At 34.6% G+C, this 17,615-nt stretch overlaps 1 protein-coding gene across 2 annotated transcripts in view; it reads left to right on the top strand.

Moving 5' to 3' along the window:
- Positions 1 to 363: 363 nt before the first annotated feature.
- The window catches only part of LOC123559893 (glucose-6-phosphate exchanger SLC37A2-like), a 43,253-nt gene continuing 26,001 nt past the window's right edge, over positions 364 to 17,615 (top strand). The window contains exons 1-3 of one of the 2 annotated variants that reach the window (XM_053552169.1): positions 364 to 619; positions 10,495 to 10,576; positions 16,628 to 16,721. In XM_053552169.1, the coding sequence (XP_053408144.1) occupies positions 552 to 619; positions 10,495 to 10,576; positions 16,628 to 16,721 (244 nt within the window). In that variant the 5' untranslated portion in view covers positions 364 to 551. The remainder of the gene's footprint in view (positions 620 to 10,494; positions 10,577 to 16,627; positions 16,722 to 17,615) is intronic. The other variant, XM_053552170.1, reaches the window with a different exon arrangement.

Raw genomic sequence — 17,615 nt, forward strand, 5'->3', positions numbered from 1 at the left:
CGATATTCACGTGCTGACCAAGTCGTTATAAATATATATACGACACGGCTTAGGCCTAAAAAATGTTTGTTTCCGGTATCCCAACCTACCGTAAATTTTTGGAGAATTCTTTTTCAACTTTTTAACAAAAAACAACAACATGGTCAGTGATTTGTATTCATTTTTTGACACAAAAATTTCCGAAAAGTCCCACTTAGATTCTAATAAAAAAAAATCCCCCACCCCATTTTTTAGCATGTTTCCGGAAACAAACATTTTTTGTTAGGCCTAAGTAAGAAATATACAAAATGAAATAAATATAACGATCTAACATGATGTTCAATTAATCATTGCTCCAGATTAAATGTAGATTTGAAAATTCCCCGCCACTCCGAAAAAATCCCGCGCTAATTCAACCTTTTTACTCCGTGTTCCGCCCGATTGATTCCGCATGATTTGTGATGATCACGTGATCTTGGCGTCACAGTTGACATGTTTTGAGGCGGTGATGACAAAAGTCACTTATTATTTTTGGTGCTAGAGTGAAGATAACGGCACTTTCAGCGGCAGTTATGGCCAAGTCAATACCGTTAGGGATTAAGCTCCTACCTTCAATAGGCGGAACTGATAGAAATGTAACGTGAGTAATTCATTTTCATTTAAAATTTCGTGTTTTTCATTGATTGAAAATTCATCGTCATGTGCATGTTGATTGGACATTGATGCATATTATCCTTTGTGCCTGTTATACTTTTACGTCACATGATTTCAAATGTAAAATCTATAAGCTACATTTTGCATTGTAAAAAAAAACTTCATTAGGCTGCTTTCTCCATTTATAAGAAAGAATTTTTTTATTATTATCACTTTGTCACAGTTTGTGTGTTTGGACATAAAGGGTCTAAATTGTGAAAGGCACTGACCTCCAGATTTTGGGAAAAATTGGTCTTTTGTTAAAACTGAAACTATCTTAAAAATGTCAGATCAAGAAAAAAAAAGGATGCCCAATTTGGGAATCAAACCCAGACTGTGCTGTAATCGGTAGGCCTAAAGTACGAAAATAAGGTTATTTTCGCGAAAATAAGATTTTTTTACGAAAATAAGCCATATATTTTTTATTTCTTTATTTTTTTAAATTCTTCCTTTGGTTTCTTAAAGACTATATTAGTATATGCTTCCAAATGAAAAATGAGCGATTTTTTTATAATAATAAAGAAATAATCATCATTTATATGCAAACCGCGCTGATTTTACTTACGAAAATAACCGTAATAAATGCGAAAATAAGGCATATATTTTATATCAGTTCTTTTTTCTCAATTCTGTTTTTAGTTTCTTAAAGACTATATTAGTACATTCCTCCATACGAAAAATGAGTGATTTTTATCCAATAATAAAGAAATAATCATCATTTATATGCCAACAGCGCCGATTTTACTTACGAAAGTAACCGAAATAAATGCGAAAATAAGCTATTTCTTTTATATCAGTTTATTTTTTAGATATTTTTCTTTAACTTTCTTAAAGACTATAACAATACATGCCCCCATACGAAAAATGATTAATTTGAATCTTATAATAACGAAATAGTAAGCATTTATGTGTCAGCCGCGCTGATTTCAATTACGATAATAGCAGTAATAATTGCGAAAATAAGCCATATCGTTTAAACTTTTTTTTTTTAAATATCTTCTTTTACTTTCTTAAACACTACACCAGTTAATGCCTCTATGTGAAGAATCAATCATTTTTATCTTTTAGTGAGAATAACGGGAATTATTAACGAAAATAACGGGAATTATGTATTAGATAACGGGGATTTCAACTACTATATAATAAAATAACTTTAATAAATTTACATATTTTAAATCTGTTTTATTATTATTTTTTTTTTATGAATGATACATGCATCTCATTTCAATGGGTTTCATCCCAATATAAATATTTGTAATGTTATTCAAAGTAGTTTATGATGTTAATATTTACAATCATAAACAGGAAAACATTATATATATATATGCAGAGAGATGCAGGTTTCGCATTTTAATAAACGGGAATAAGAATTACTTTTTTTGGTGAAATTTCCGTAAAATACATAGAAAAATAGTTTATATCATACAAAATAACGATTTATGTCTCTTTGAAATAATATGGTATATAATAATATTTCTCTCCATTGTTCCCTTTAATTGCTACTACAAACAACATATCACTTTTGATTGGATTATCACACCTTGATTAATTGTTTGTTTATATAAAGCACATGTATATTATCAGCAATGCGCATTGCAATTAACAATCAATTAAGCGATTGTGCTGGCATCGGGTAACGCTTTGGTGTATATACTTCAAAGAAAAGTACGACTATTATGAAAATATTTCTTTCTTCATATAATCGATCTCTATCTTATCATTAGTCTACCAAATTTTAGTAACTTATTTTCGCATATAAAAAGTTATTTTCGTTACGATTTGAGGTATGTTAATAAATTTCGCTAATTATTTCATAAAATTGTTGGACTAAAATCATTAATTTTCGCTTCATAAGTGTCTTATGATTGTATCTATATAATGATATAAATTCAAGTTGAATTAGATAAAAAATAAATAAAATATAGCTTATTTTCGCATATAAAAAGTTATTTTCGCAAGCGATTTTGACGCATGTTAATTAAAATCGCTAACTATTTCCTAATTATTGGACTAAAATCACTTAATTTTGCTGTATTAGTGTCTAATGATTGTATCTTTATGATGATATAAACTAAAGTTCATTTAGTTAATATATAAATAAAATATAGCTTATTTTCACACATAAAAAGTTATTTTCGCAAGCGATTTTGACGCATGTTAATTAAAATCGCTAATAATTTCCTAATTGTTGGACTAAAATCGTTTAGTTTTCTTTTATAAGTGTCAAATGATCGTCTCTATATAATGATATAAAATAAATTGTAATTAGATATATAATAAAAAATATATGGCTTATTTTCGTAAAAAAATCTTATTTTCGCGAAAATAGGGAAAATAACCTTATTTTCGCACTTTAGGCCTACCCGCTGTAATAATACTTTCATGTTCTTAACCAATACACCAAGGAAGAATATGTACTTAACAATCAGTTGTTAAATATAAAGCTTTATAATTAAGGCAGTTTACCTCCGTACCCTGTTACGAACGCTTCCTAATTTTGAATGGGCAAATAAGTAAAAATTATGTTACTACGTTTCAAAGCCTTTTCAAGAAATATAGTTATTATAAATATAATAGTGTATAGTAATAATTTCCTGATATCTTCAAATTCTCTTGTTTTGTTTATTCTTAATAAGAATAGTTTTAATTCAATCCAGTGTGTTACATTGAATGCCTCCCCTTTCTTTGGTGTTTTTTTTATTTGTTGTACGATCTGGAGGTAAGTGCCTAATAAGTGATATTTTTCCATTAAAATGTTACATTTTAATTTTAAGATAATTGGTCATAAATCATTAAATGCATTAAGTTAGCATAATGCATATTGCCTTATGTTTCAAATGTTTAAGGTTTCATAGGTAGTCTTGACTGTAAAATTGAAAAAAATTAACTGGGAATTTTAGCTTTGACATTGTGAAAAAATGCAATATTTGCCATTGGGATTGGGGCTCAAAATTGGGCTGAAAAAATCCTGAATACCGGAAGAGGTAGAGGGCGTCCCTCCTGCATCAACTCCCTTCCTGGCTCCAATGTCCAACTCCGTATGCATGTGGAAGGAGAAAAGTGAATGAAAGAGTGTAGGTACATATCTTAAACAAGCTAAAAATTCATAAAATTTTGTAACCATATGTTTTCAGACTCTTAGTACAAATTGTTCAAAAAGTCAAGGGCACTGTCCTGACAGTTTTTGTTATTGGCTCAAAATACTCTGGGACATTGACTGGTAAAAAAACTACTAGTAAACCATTAACCCTTAGCCGGCCCTGCTGGCTGAAAGTGATTAAATTGCCTTTGCAACCAGAGCAGACCATGCAAGATCATCCTGCTGCTCTGCACTGTTTGCTATTCAATCAGTAAATTTTCTGTAAACACCCCTTTAAATCATAAGTTGTGCTGCCCAAACTGAATGATGGACCAGTTCATTTTAGAAATTTAGCAGGGTAAAGGTTGAAGCACTATTTACTTACACCAGCTTTGCTTTATAAGTCATGACTCGGGTTATCAGTCACGTATGTTTTAACTCATGAATTTATTGAATTCCTTGAGAACTATGAAACAGAATCATATTTGTCCCATTTATTAGGTCAAGTTCAGATTACAATTTACAGATGACATTGTTTAGATATAGAGGTAAAGGACATCTTTTGTCCTTATCTGAGACGTCAGGGCTAATGGGGTTGACCACTTATTTCAGGATTTCTTGATAAACAAGATATCTGCTATACAACAGTGGCCTCTTTCACGAAGCATAATCATGATTACATGTAGGTTTAATCCAGATAAATTGTGTCGAAGTTTGGTCTTGTGCTAACTGTAATTCCTGATAAATTTATTGAACTGTGCTATTTATTGAACTTTCTGACATTACATAAGGCAGCTAATGAAAATGCCTTTTAGCTGCATCATATTCTCATATTCACGTAATTTATTTATTTTGTTAGGTTTAACGTCGCACTGACACAATTATATGCATATGGTGACATTCCGGCTTTGGTGGTGGAGGAAGACCCCAGGTGCCCATCCGTGCATTATTTCATCACAAGCGGGCACATGGGTAGAACCACCGACCATCCATAAGTCAGCTGGATGGCTTCCTCACATGAAGAATTCAACGCCCCAAGTGAGGCTCGAATCCACATTGATGAGAGGCAAGTGATTTGAAGTCAGCGATCTTAACCACTAAGTCGCAGAGGCCTCCATCATGTTCACCTTAGGACGTTCATTTTACCACAATTGTCCAGTTACTACATCAAATGGGAAATATTAATTTTGTCAAAACTGCTACATACTTTTGTGAAGAAAATGTTATTATGCTTTTGTTTCTAATATAGCAGCCAGCCACCTTTTTTTATACGCCCGTTTGAAAAACGAGACGTATTATGGGAACGCCCCTGGCGGGCGGGCAGGCGGGCGGCGTCCACAGACCTTGTCCGGAGCATATCTTCTACATGCATGAAGGGATTTTGATGAAACTTGGCACAGTTGTTCACCATCATGAGACGGAGTGTCATGCGCAAGAACCAGGTCCCTAGGTCTAAGGTCAAGGTCACACTTAGAGGTCAAAGGTCAAATTCAAGAATGACTTTGTCCGGACCATATCTTCTTCATGCATAGAGGGATTTTGATGAAAGTTGGCACAATTGTTCATCATCATGAGAAGGAGTGTCTTGCGCAAGAACCAGATCCCTAGGTCTAAGGTCAAGGTCACACTTAGAGGTCAAAGGATACAAGAATGAAAACTTTGTCCGGAGCATTTCTTCTTCATGCATAGAGGGATTTTGATATAACTTGGCACAAATGTTCACCACCATGAGGCGGAGTGTCATGCGCAAGAACCAGGTCTCTAGGTCTAAGGTCAAGGTCACACTTAGAGGTCAAATGATACAAGAATGAAAACCTTGTCCGGAGCATTTCTTCTTCATGCATAGAGGGATTTTGATATAACTTGGCACAAATGTTCACCACCACGAGACGTAGTGTCATGCGCAAGAACCAGGTCCCTAGGTCTAAGGTCAAGGTCACACTTAGAGGCCAAAGGTCAGATACAAGAATGACTTTGTCCGAAGCATTTCTTCTTCATGCATGGAGAGAGTTTGATGTAACTTGACACAATTATACACCATCATGAGACGAAGTGTCATGCGCAGTTCCCTTCTTTCGAATTACTTCCCTTTGTTGTTACTATAAATAGCTTATATTGTAACTTTTTCATTACTAGTCGTAGGGAAAAATCGAGACCACTTTTCTGTAGTACAACATGCATGCTACATCCAATTTTGAGGTGTATTTTGACCAGTCTCTACCTGGTAAAGATTTTTGTGAGGACTTACAATTTTTTTTTTTTTTTTTTTTTTTTTTTTTTTTTTTTTTTTTTTTGTTAAGATTAACTTCCCTTAGTTGTTACTATAAATAACTTATATTGTAACTTTTTTATAATTGACCGTAGGGAAAAACCAAGACCACTTTTCTGTGGTACAACATAGATGTTACTTTCCAATTTTAGGTGTATTTTAAGGTATCTCTACCTGGTAAGGAGTTTTTTTGTGGACTTAGAAAAACAAAACACTTAGTTATTACTAAACAACCACAAAATTAAAATTCCATTTGCAAATACAGGTGCTAGAGTAAAGAAATTTGCTGTGACGGGCGTATATTGTGACATTCTTGCACTCTTGTTATGAACATGTAATATAATAGCTATGCCATTGGAAAACCAATATAGTGGCTTTGCGACCAGCATGGATCCAGACCAGCCTGCGCATCCGCGCAGTCTGGTCAGGATCCATGCTATGCGCTTTCAAAACCTATAGCAATTAGAGAAGCTATTAGCGAACAGCATGGATCCTGACCAGACTGCGCGGATGCGCAGGCTGGTCTGGATCCATGCTGGTCGCAAACCCACTATGTTGGTTTTCTCATGGCACGGCTCATATAGATTTCTTCTTTACAGGTATATTTGTGATAAATGTATTCTCATATACTTGTCTAAGGTCTGTCTGTTGATTATCATAAAAGAATGCAGTGTTACTGAATCCATTGTTTTCGATTTCCTCCCTTTTTCAATCTAATTGGAAGGTCATGAGATTGTGTTATATTGAATGCCAGATGAAGTGAACAGTAAAACATTGAAATATAATATATTGTATTTTACTTGTTTCATGTACAAAATGTAATTAACTAAATGTTCCTTCCCATGAATGAATGGAAGAAATTCACTCCATAGCCAGTATTGCGTTGTCTTTTAGCAGAAATTGAAATTGTTCTTTTTCATAATTATGTTATGGTTCATTATTCAATTTATTTGTTGAATAGTAGAGAGAACATGCACAAAGAATTAGTAAATATTGTCAACACAGAAAACCTTTTTTTTTTACCTTACCGAAGGTGAAAAGTTACACACTTGTCTGATCAGGTGCCAGTGAAAGATATTAAGTACTGTCTTTCTCTAATGAAAAACCTTGTCAAAATTAGCAGGCACTTAAGAGATGTCACATTTCACAAACATTATTATGACATCATAAACTATATACATAAAGATATATTGCAATTTTTTTACCTATTTTAAAATCTCTCGAACAGGAATGGCCAGGAAATACCCAAATCACTTCGTCTTCACAATATATTTTGAACATAATAGGCAAAAAAAGATCTTTCATCTGACTGAGAATTTCTGCCACCCTCATATTGTTTTTTATCCCCCGCCGATGAAATCGGGAGGTGGGTATTGAAATGGCGTTGTCCGTCCGTCAGTCCGTCCGTCCGCAGCCATTTCTCAGTAACTACTTGGTAGAATTTCATGAAACTTGAAATAAACTTGAACCAACATACTGCGATGATGCCCGTCAAGTTTTTTTTTTGATTGGTCAATTTTCCTCAGAGTTATTGCCCTTGATTTAATAGAAAATGTCTGTCTGCAGCCATTTCTCAGTAACTAATGGGTAGAATTTCATCAAATTTGAAATAGACATGAATCAAGATACTGCGCTGATGCCCGTCAAGTTTTTTTTTGATAGGTCAATTTCCCTCAGAGTTATTGCCCTTGATTTAATGAAAAATGTCCGTCTGCAGCCATTTCTCAGTAACTAGCAGGTAGAATTTCATCAAACTTGAAATAGACATGAACCAAGATACTGCGACGATGCCCTTCAAGTTTTTTTCGATTGGTCAATTTTTCATATAGTTATTGCCCTTTAATTGTTTAAAAATCCACAGATCTGTACATAACAAACCAACCAATTGCAAGAATATCATTAAACTTCTTTCATTCTTTTCCATGAACATTTATTATAAACATGAGATGTTGTGTACCTACACCTGGTCACCACCTTACCTTGGTCACCCCCCTCCCACTCACCCCCCAATTTTTTTTTGTTTTCATTTTTCGTTTTCTATCATTTTTTATAATCAACATGTAAACTGTTGTATCCTCCCCCCCCCCCCCCCCCCCCCCACCCAAACAAACCATTCATTTTCTTTTAATTTGATTTTGACTAATGAAATTATTTGCTTCTTGGTAACATTCTTAACTTTTTGCTGGATATATTTTTTTGCCATTTCTCAACTCTGACCCTTTCGGCGGGGGATTCCAATTTATCGAATTTGCTTGTTTCATTCCAGACTGTCCCTCAGGTAGGAAAACCCCTGTCTTTCACAGGCAGGCATGTAAAATCCTATAATATAAATTTGTCCATTTTATTTGATGGTTAAATTCAACAACAATACATGAATATTTATTTTTTTTGTTTTGTTTTTTCCATTTTATTCGGACATAATAAAAGTACAAGATAACTAAGGTTTCTTCGGGTCAGGGGGTTTGTAAACTAAAACAGCCATAGTCAAACGTGTTTCTAGTTAACAATTGGACAAGATCACGCATCAATCTGGTGTTGATAGTTGCTATGCAAGGGGATTACCTCCAGTATATTACCTTTGCTGTAATAAATACATGGGACATTTTTATTCAACACTTGACCCTAACTGCTAAAATCTCCCTATTTGACAGTAAACTTGTTAACATTTTAAAATAATCATTATCTTCTCCTTAACTTCTGATAAAGGAGAAAACAACTAAAGAAATGGATTTTGTAGAGAAATTACCAAGTACAAAGTCATGTGGTGTGGCAGAAGGTGAATCGGTTTGCTTTTATGGAATACAGACGAAATACCCTTGCCATGCTGGACACAATTGATTCTGCCTTTGCGACCAGTGTAGATCATGATCAGCCTGCACATCTGTGCAGTCTGATCATGACCTGCACTGTTCGCCATTCAGTCAGTATCTTTTTGGTAACCACCCCTTTTAACAGTTAATGGTACTGTCCAAATTGAAAGATGGACAAGTTCATTATAGAAATTTGGCAGGGTAAAGGTTAAAGCCTTATACCCGCTGCATTTTTTGCAAACATATCCTCTTTAAGTTTAAGTCATTTCATTCAAAAATGAATTATTATCACCTTAAAATTGTTGTTTCAATAAATGTTGAATTTTGTATAAAAAAGTTTTTTTCTAGTCGAAAGGAGGATTTTGTTTGTCTTGGTCAAGTTGAGATACAATCACACATTTTTCAATTATGGTAATTATGCTTTGTTGATACAGATCTAAAATTACATTTTAATGTAGAGACCGTACCATAGCTCTTCGCATACTTTGATTTTTCAAACTAAAGTGATTTTTAAAAGTGCACCGGTTACGATAAAATTGTAAACAACGGACTCTGTCTATGAAACTTTGAAATGAATGAATGACAGTCGATCTTAGTCATAATACTGATTGACAGTGAATGCTAGTGACTCCATGTGTTGCAGAAAGGTATTTAGTTTGTAACTGTAATTTCCCATTAATTGAAATTCTCTCAAAACTGGTAAAATAATTACTTATATTTGGACAAATCTTATCGTCTTTGCCGTTCGGCAGCTGCAAAAAGGGCAAATATAAAATATTCAGTGTAAGTAATATTTCACTGGTACTGCCAGTTAGTAAGTTCATACTCTGAACAACACGTCAGAGAAATTTGGGCAGATTTGACCAATTATGACGTTGGCAGCATTAGATTATATTTTTTCTTTACAAAAAAAAGGCCGTTAGGTAACAAAGCGAATACGCCGATAATCCGGAGTTCACCGATTATTGTTCCAGTTCACGCAATGTAATCCAGCAATTAAACTGCATAGCTATTAGCTACTGCTGTTATAGGGAAGTGGTAGAGTGTCTGCCTTAGGTGTGAGAGGTCCTGGGTTCGAGTCCCAGTTAGAGCTTAGCTATTTAGATTCTGCTAAAGCATAGTTTTTCTGTTAATAGACTGTTCCAGATGTTCTAAATTTTTAGCATACAGTATCATGGATCAGTATTTAGCAATCCAGATCAAAGTTGAATGTTAAATCAAATGCACCCAATTAGAAAATATTGACTATATTATGTCCCTTTGATGTTTATGCTCTTCATGTTCAAGAAGAGTTACTTGTCCTTGATCACAAAATTTTCGTTATCATGAAAATATTAAATGCTCATAATTCCGCACTTCTGGTTAAAATATTGTCTATATTTCTGTTTTTGAGAAATATTTGGACATTTGTCTTCATTTCAAACCTTTTTAACTTCAAACCTATGATTTGAAAAACTTAGGTACTATCTCTATTTAATGCAGTCTTTACTGTACTTATGTTGTTGCTTTGAAAAAAGGCGACATCCGTTTTACACAGTAAGAATATTTTGTTTATAACAGCTTAGAGCAACTTAGCCTGTTACTTTGGATGGAATCGGTCAGTACTGTTTTTAACATCTGGAGCATAATTTCAGTAACGGTGATAATTTTTTGTTATTTTTCAGATACAAGATTTTTATTTTGATCCTCACGTTTTTCTGCTACACAAGTTACCATCTTTCAAGAAAACCTATCAGTATTGTCAAGGTGAGTTGCATTGTTACTATCTATGTCTGGAAAAAACCTGTGTTGGTATTGCCAGTGTTAATGTCTGACGAAAACCTGTTGGTAATGTCAAGGTGAGTTTTATAATGTTACTATCATGTGTCATCTGTCAAGTTTGAAAAAAAAGAGTTCCTGTACAAAAGTAGTACATTCCAGCAGTGTTCACTCAGATACCACCCTTTGCTGTGGGATGGTCTAATCCTTGCAATATCTCTATATTAATATGTATATTGTAAATTTTTTACCTAATTTTAAAATCTCTCGAACAGGAACGGCCGGAACTCTTAAAGCATACCTCTAGTCCTAACTAGGTATTTACCAGTATTATCCTACCTTTTCACTCTAAACAGAAACGTGCAAACCACTGTTGAAGGTGAGTTCACACCTCTAAAAGCCCTTGACACTAGGCTGTTATCAATGGTGAATGCTTTTGACACTTAGTCAGGTTAACAATCAACGACTACTATTTACAGATGGTATCCAGTGTCAATACTTGGTGTGGTGTACAAAAGGATGAAAGAAACACAGTTATTAACTTATTTAGATATTACAAAATGACTGAAACATGTCTGTACTTAACTTTGCATAAAAATGTCAGACGTCTCGCTTGTTGCATATTATGTTGGTAATGTCAATACAATTTGACACATGTTTCTACCCAGGTGTCTGCCTATTTCTGATTTAATACCTTCAGGACACCTTTGGTCGTCCACCACCATCAAAAGATGGAAGGTTGCTTTTTAGCCCACCATCATCAGATGGTGGGCTATTAAAATCACTCTGCGTCCGTGGTCCGTCCGTCTGTCATTCCGTCCGTCCGTCCGTCCGTTAACAATTGCTCGTTATCGCATCTCCTCAGAAACTACTAGGGGGATTTTGATCAAACTTTGTCAGAATGATGTATTGGTACCCTAGTTGTGTCCCCCTGAAAATCAGACTGGTTCAACAATTTATGAGTGAGTTATGGCCCTTTGTTTATTTCTATATTTTACATAGATTTATATAGGGAAAAACTTTGAAAACCTTCTTGTCCAAAACCACAGAGCCTAGAGCTTTGATATTTGGTTTGAAGCATCATCTAGTGGTCCTCTACCAAGATGATTCAAATTATTTCTCTGGGGTCAAATATGGCCCCGCCCTGGGGGTCACATGGTTTATATAGACTTATATAGGGAAAAACTTTGAATAACCTCTTGTCCAAAACCACAGGGCCTAGGGCTTTGATATTTTGTATGTGACATCATCTCAGTGATTTTTTTCAGTTTTTGGGGAAGGGGGTCGGTGCCCTTTGGAGGGGGAAAAATTCGACGTAAAACTAAGAAAAGGGGAATTTTCATTTGTGTTAAAGTAAACTATAGTTTCAAGTTTATTGATAAATTCAGGGCCCATAAGAGCATCTGACATGACATATAACACAATGTAGCATATCAATACCACATAACCAAATAAATTTTTCAAATGTGGAGGATAAGACATCCATTAGACTACCAAAATTTACAACAGACATTAGGTCCCTTCTAAAACAAATCGGTGAGTGGCTGTTTTTTTTTATTTCTGTCAAAGTCTGACATTTGCAGTCACTGTTACATTTGACCTGTCACAATAAAAACAAACTGTAAAAAACAATGTATGCGTTGGACTAGTCCCTTCCCAAAGCATAAAATCAAATCCTGACTGACTAGAAGATGGAAAACTCAACACTACCCGGCAAAACAAATAGAATGCAAATCATTTACAGACTAACATTCAACAGCGTTGTTGTGCAGAATAATAAAGCGCTTCGATGATTATGATTTATCAAGGGAAGTTACTCCAACCGGTGTCGATGTAAACAAAACACGAGATACCGCGGTGAACTGTTTTCTATATGAAAATAAATAAAATAAACTAGTGAATTATGATTTAATTGATTGGAATTTTTTTTTATTTTCAGAGGGGAATTTAAGGCGTCGGAAAGGGGAAAAAACATACTATTTTGAGGGGGGAATGGGGCCGAATTTCGCCGAATATTTTGGTGAAAAAAAACGCTGCATCTAGTGGTCTTCAACTAAGATTGTTCAAATTATACCCCTAGGGTCAAATATGACCCCGCCCTGGGGGTCATATGGTTTACATAGACTTATATAGGGAAAAACTTTGAAAATCTTCTTGTCCAAACCACAAAGCCTAGAGTCTAAGGGTTTGATACTGGTAATGTAGCATCATCTAGTGGTTCTCTACCAAGTTTGTTCAAATTATCCCCCTAGGGTCAAAAATGGCCCCGCCCCGGGGGTCACATGGTTCATTATAGACTTATATAGGGAAAAGCTTTTAAAATGTTCTTGTCAATAACTACAACATTCAAATTTGGACCACATATGTATTTTTGAGTGGCAAGATGAACCTTGACATGAGTTGACCTTTATTTTGACCTAGTGACCTACTTTCACATTTCTGTAGCTACAGCCTTCAAATTTTGACCACATGTATATTTTGAGTGGCAAGATGAACCTTGACATGAGTTGACCTTGATTTTGACCTAGTGACCTACTTTCACATTTCTGTAGCTACAGCCTTCAAATTTGGACCACCTGCATAGTTTTGTGCACTGGAAAAAACTTTGACCTTGATTTTGACCTAGTGACCTACTTTCACATTTTTGAAGGTACAGGCGTCAGATTTGGACCATATGCATAGTTCCGTGTTTCAAAATGAAATTTGATATTGATTTTGACCTAGTGACCTACTTTCACATTTCTCAAGCTACAGCCTTCAAATTTGGACCACATGCATAGTTTTGTGTACCAAAAAAAACTTTGACCTTCACATTGACCTAGTGACCTACTTTCACATTTTTGAAGGTACAGACTTCAGATTTGGACCACATGCATAGTTTTGTATTCCAAAATAAAATTTGACCTTGATTTTGACCTAGTGACCTACTTTTACATTTCTCAAGCTACAGCCTTCAAATTTGGACCACTTGCATATTTTTGTGTACTGAAATGAACTTTGACCTTTACATTGACCTAGTGACCTACTTTCACACTTTTAAGGTACAGGCTTCAAATTTGGACCACATGCATAGTTTTGTATTCCGAAATAAAATTTGACCTTCATTTTGACCTAGTGACCTACTTTCACATTTTTGAAGGTACAGGCTTCAAATTTGGACCACATGCATAGTTTTGTATTCTGAAAAAAAATTTGACCTTGATTTTGACCTAGTGACCTACTTTTACATTTCTTAAGTTACAGCCTTCAAATTTGGACCACTTGCATAGTTTTGTGTACTGAAATGAACTTGACCTTAAGATTGACCTAGTGACCTACTTTCACATTTCTGTAGCTACAGGCTTCAAATTTAGACTACATGCATAAGATTGTGTACCGAAACAAACTTTGACCTTGACATTGACCTAGTGACCTACTTTCACATTTCTCAAGCTACAGCTTTCGAATTCGGACCACATGCACAGTGTTGTGTACTGAAATGAAATTTGACCTTGAGCTAGTCAATAAGTCTTGAAATTTGGAACACTCAAAAATGGCACATTGGTGGGCGCCAAGATCACTCTGTGATCTCTTGTATTACAAAAAAAAATGTGTCGAAAGTTAAATCCAACAAAGCTAACAAAGCACATAATAAAATTATGTGTGAACTTTTGCATGTTGCATTTTTGCTCCCCTCACCCCTATGCATGCACACACACACACTAAGAGTTGTCCGTGTCCATCTGACTGTCAGATTTTGTGTCATGCATATCTCAAAAAGTATTTAACCAAGTGTTATCACACTTCACAAGATAGTTATTCATCATGTCAAGTTGTGCACCTGGTGTTTTAATTGAGATCCAGAGTTATGGTCCTTGACTTTGTGAAAAATATGCATACAGTGATAAAGATTTGGGGCACATTAATTTCTTGTTGTATCTTACTTGTCATAGGTTTAGTGCATTTGATTAATACAGTAGAAAGCATTATTGAATCCTGTCTATTACCTCCCTTTGATTAATACAGTAGAAAGCATTGTTGAATCCTGTCTATTACCTCCCTTTGATTAATACAGTAAAAAGCATTATTGAATCCTGTCTATTACTTCCCTTTATGGCTCTGTTTGTGTACAGCATTGAAAGCAGTGTTATTTCGTTCATTGTAGTTACACATGTTCTCAATTTGGATAGCTAATTTATTTGTTTTTAACGTAAATAAAGAACTGTGGCATCTGAAGATTTAAGGATATCAGTTGTTTGATAAGCACAAATGATTTCCACTTGACATTTCATTGGTAACTAACACTACTCATTTTAAAAGGTTAATCTTGGATATAGACAAGGCAAAAACACTTAAATACAGGTATATGGGAACAAATTTCATTGGGGCCTTGTCCGTAATTATATACCCTTGAACAAAGGCCAGTTTCGACTCCCTGGCATATTTGATTTTGGATCCAGTTTCAAAAGCCTGACCACATGCTTCTTATCAGTCCATTTTCTTTGCTGTAAAAAGAAAACAAAAAACATTTCATCTTTCCCACATTAATTTTATATACTTATATAGCACCAAAAGCTTCCAGCCCTAAATGGAATGAGGTCAAAGCTACTGTCTGATTTTTTGACCCCATATAAATTTCAAAACTATTATACCAGATATAGTGTCATTTTACGTTTTTATCCTTTCCATGAACCAGCTGATAGTGTGGACTTTATTAAGGACTTAAAATTCTGATAAGATGACTAAATCACACAGGAAATTCATTGATGGATTTTGGATGTTTCAAAATTTGGCTGTAAAAGGGAATGATAGGGCATTTTAAAGTATGCTTGTCGGTCACCTCAATTTAGGTTGTTCACGTGTTGTTATTCATCTGCAATTTGCATGTTAGAGTATAAAATTATGTCAATGAAATTTGTCGTCTGTAAAAGGGAACAATATGGCACTTTTTAATAGGCTAGTCAGTCACAGCATGTTGGATTGTTCACAGGTTATTATTCATCTGCAGTTTGCATGCTAGAATATTATATGTCATTAAAATTTGTCGTCTGTAAAAGGGAACAATACAGCATTTTTTAGTAGGCTTGTCAGTCACTGCATGTTAGATTATTCATTGGCAGTTTGCATGCTTAAATATACATGTCAGCAATTTCAAGAAGTTGTTTTAAGCCCCAGAATGAAAGAGTAATAATACATTATATTTTAATTCAACATTCAATTTTTCATATAATATTATACAGTGTTTGATAGTACCATACATGGCCCAGCATTTAACTTTTCTGGTGTAGCACGGAATTTATTTCTTTGAAGAAAACTTAGTCTATGATATATATCATCCACTGACTTTTGAATACGATGAAAATGAACTTTATAAGCCCTTTTAATAGCTAACTTATTTTATTGAAATGGTTTAACTTCTTTTAATGACTTATGTTTGAAAATAAAGTCGATTCACTTTTACTCTCAAATTTAGAACTTTATGTTGGTCTAGTAGAATAAGTTCTAGTTTCCAGTCCTGCAGATGACCAGCTTACATGGTTGCACAATACTAAACAGATCAACACTTACATGATAATTTTACAGTTTATTTCATAGACATATGGCCCATACACATTTTTCAACAAATAAAACAGAAGTTAAGTAAGATCTTAACCCTTAGCCTGCTAAATTTCTAAAATGGACTGGTCCATCATTCAATTTGAGCAATACAATTTATTATTCAAAGGGGTGTTCACTGAAAATTTACTGACTGAATAGCAAATAGTGCAGACCATGATCAGCATGCACTGGTCACAAAGGCAAAATCACTTGCCACCAACAGGCTAAAGGTTAAATGGCAAATTCATACACATGATGAATACATAATATTGCATAGTGAACAAAATATCAAAAACATTTTTTTTTAGGTTGAACAGTAATAAAAGGACATCATAGGGAGAGAAGAAATGTGACGATAATGCTTCAGTCAACAAAGTAACAGAATGATTTTGTTTATATGCCCGTATGCCACATCATGTTTTTTGTTGATTGTAATAATATTATGACCTGTCTATATTTCAGTCTGTTTTACACAGAAAGAACTGTTCCATACCACTACTGCCAACTGATAAAGTCAAGTTTGATAATTCTACCGATTGCGACTGGGCACCGTTTAGTAAGTTTGTTTACTTCTTGTTATACATGTATGTGGTGAAAGGTTTTTAAGTGTCCATTATGGGCAGTATTGGCTTATACTGGGTACATTATTGCTAAATATCTGAAGAGCTTTTACTGCAGAAAACCATTTTCTTTGTAATGTTTGTGGAGTTTGCCAGTTAAAACTCAAAGTCATTTAACCCTTAACATGCTGGACAAGGCCTTTGCGACCAGTGTAGATCATGATCAGCTTGCACATCCATACAGTCTGATCATGATCTGCACTGTTCGCCATTCAGTCAGTATTTTTTTGGCAAGCACCCCTTTTAACAGTTAATGCTACTGTCCAAACTGAAAGATGGACAAGTTCATTATAGAAATTTAGTAGGGTAAGGGCTAAGTGTTGTGCATGTTTTACTTATGCTTCGTTTTCAGAAACAATACGATGTTCATCATTAGATTCTGTGTAATTAACTTTTTAATGGAGTAGGGGAAGGTCAGCATGAATTGAATGGAAGTGTTGTATTAGTGGTATAGTACCATGAAATTATTATGCAGAGGGGTATATTATTTTGCTCATTGTCTGTCTGTCAGTTTGGTCAATAGACCAATCAGTTTCCAGTCAATAACTGGAGAATGCTTTGCCTCACAATGGTCAGACCTCATAAGATGATTGCATGTGGTCAGTAAATGTCCCCTATTTTTTTGGGGGTCAGTAGGTCATCTTGAGACTGAAAATGGGACAGGCCATCATTGAGGGCATACATGTTTTACAAACAGCTCTTGTATTGTGTATGTATTGGAGTAGCATACCTGTGACACACATATACCCAAGATAAGACAGGTAGAAACCCCATGGCTCACATCACGTAGCACAACTAGGTATTTTTTATCACCTGATAGGAAATGTCAG

This window comes from Mercenaria mercenaria, chromosome 10 (assembly GCF_021730395.1).
Source record: "Mercenaria mercenaria strain notata chromosome 10, MADL_Memer_1, whole genome shotgun sequence".
NCBI lineage: Eukaryota > Metazoa > Mollusca > Bivalvia > Venerida > Veneridae > Mercenaria > Mercenaria mercenaria.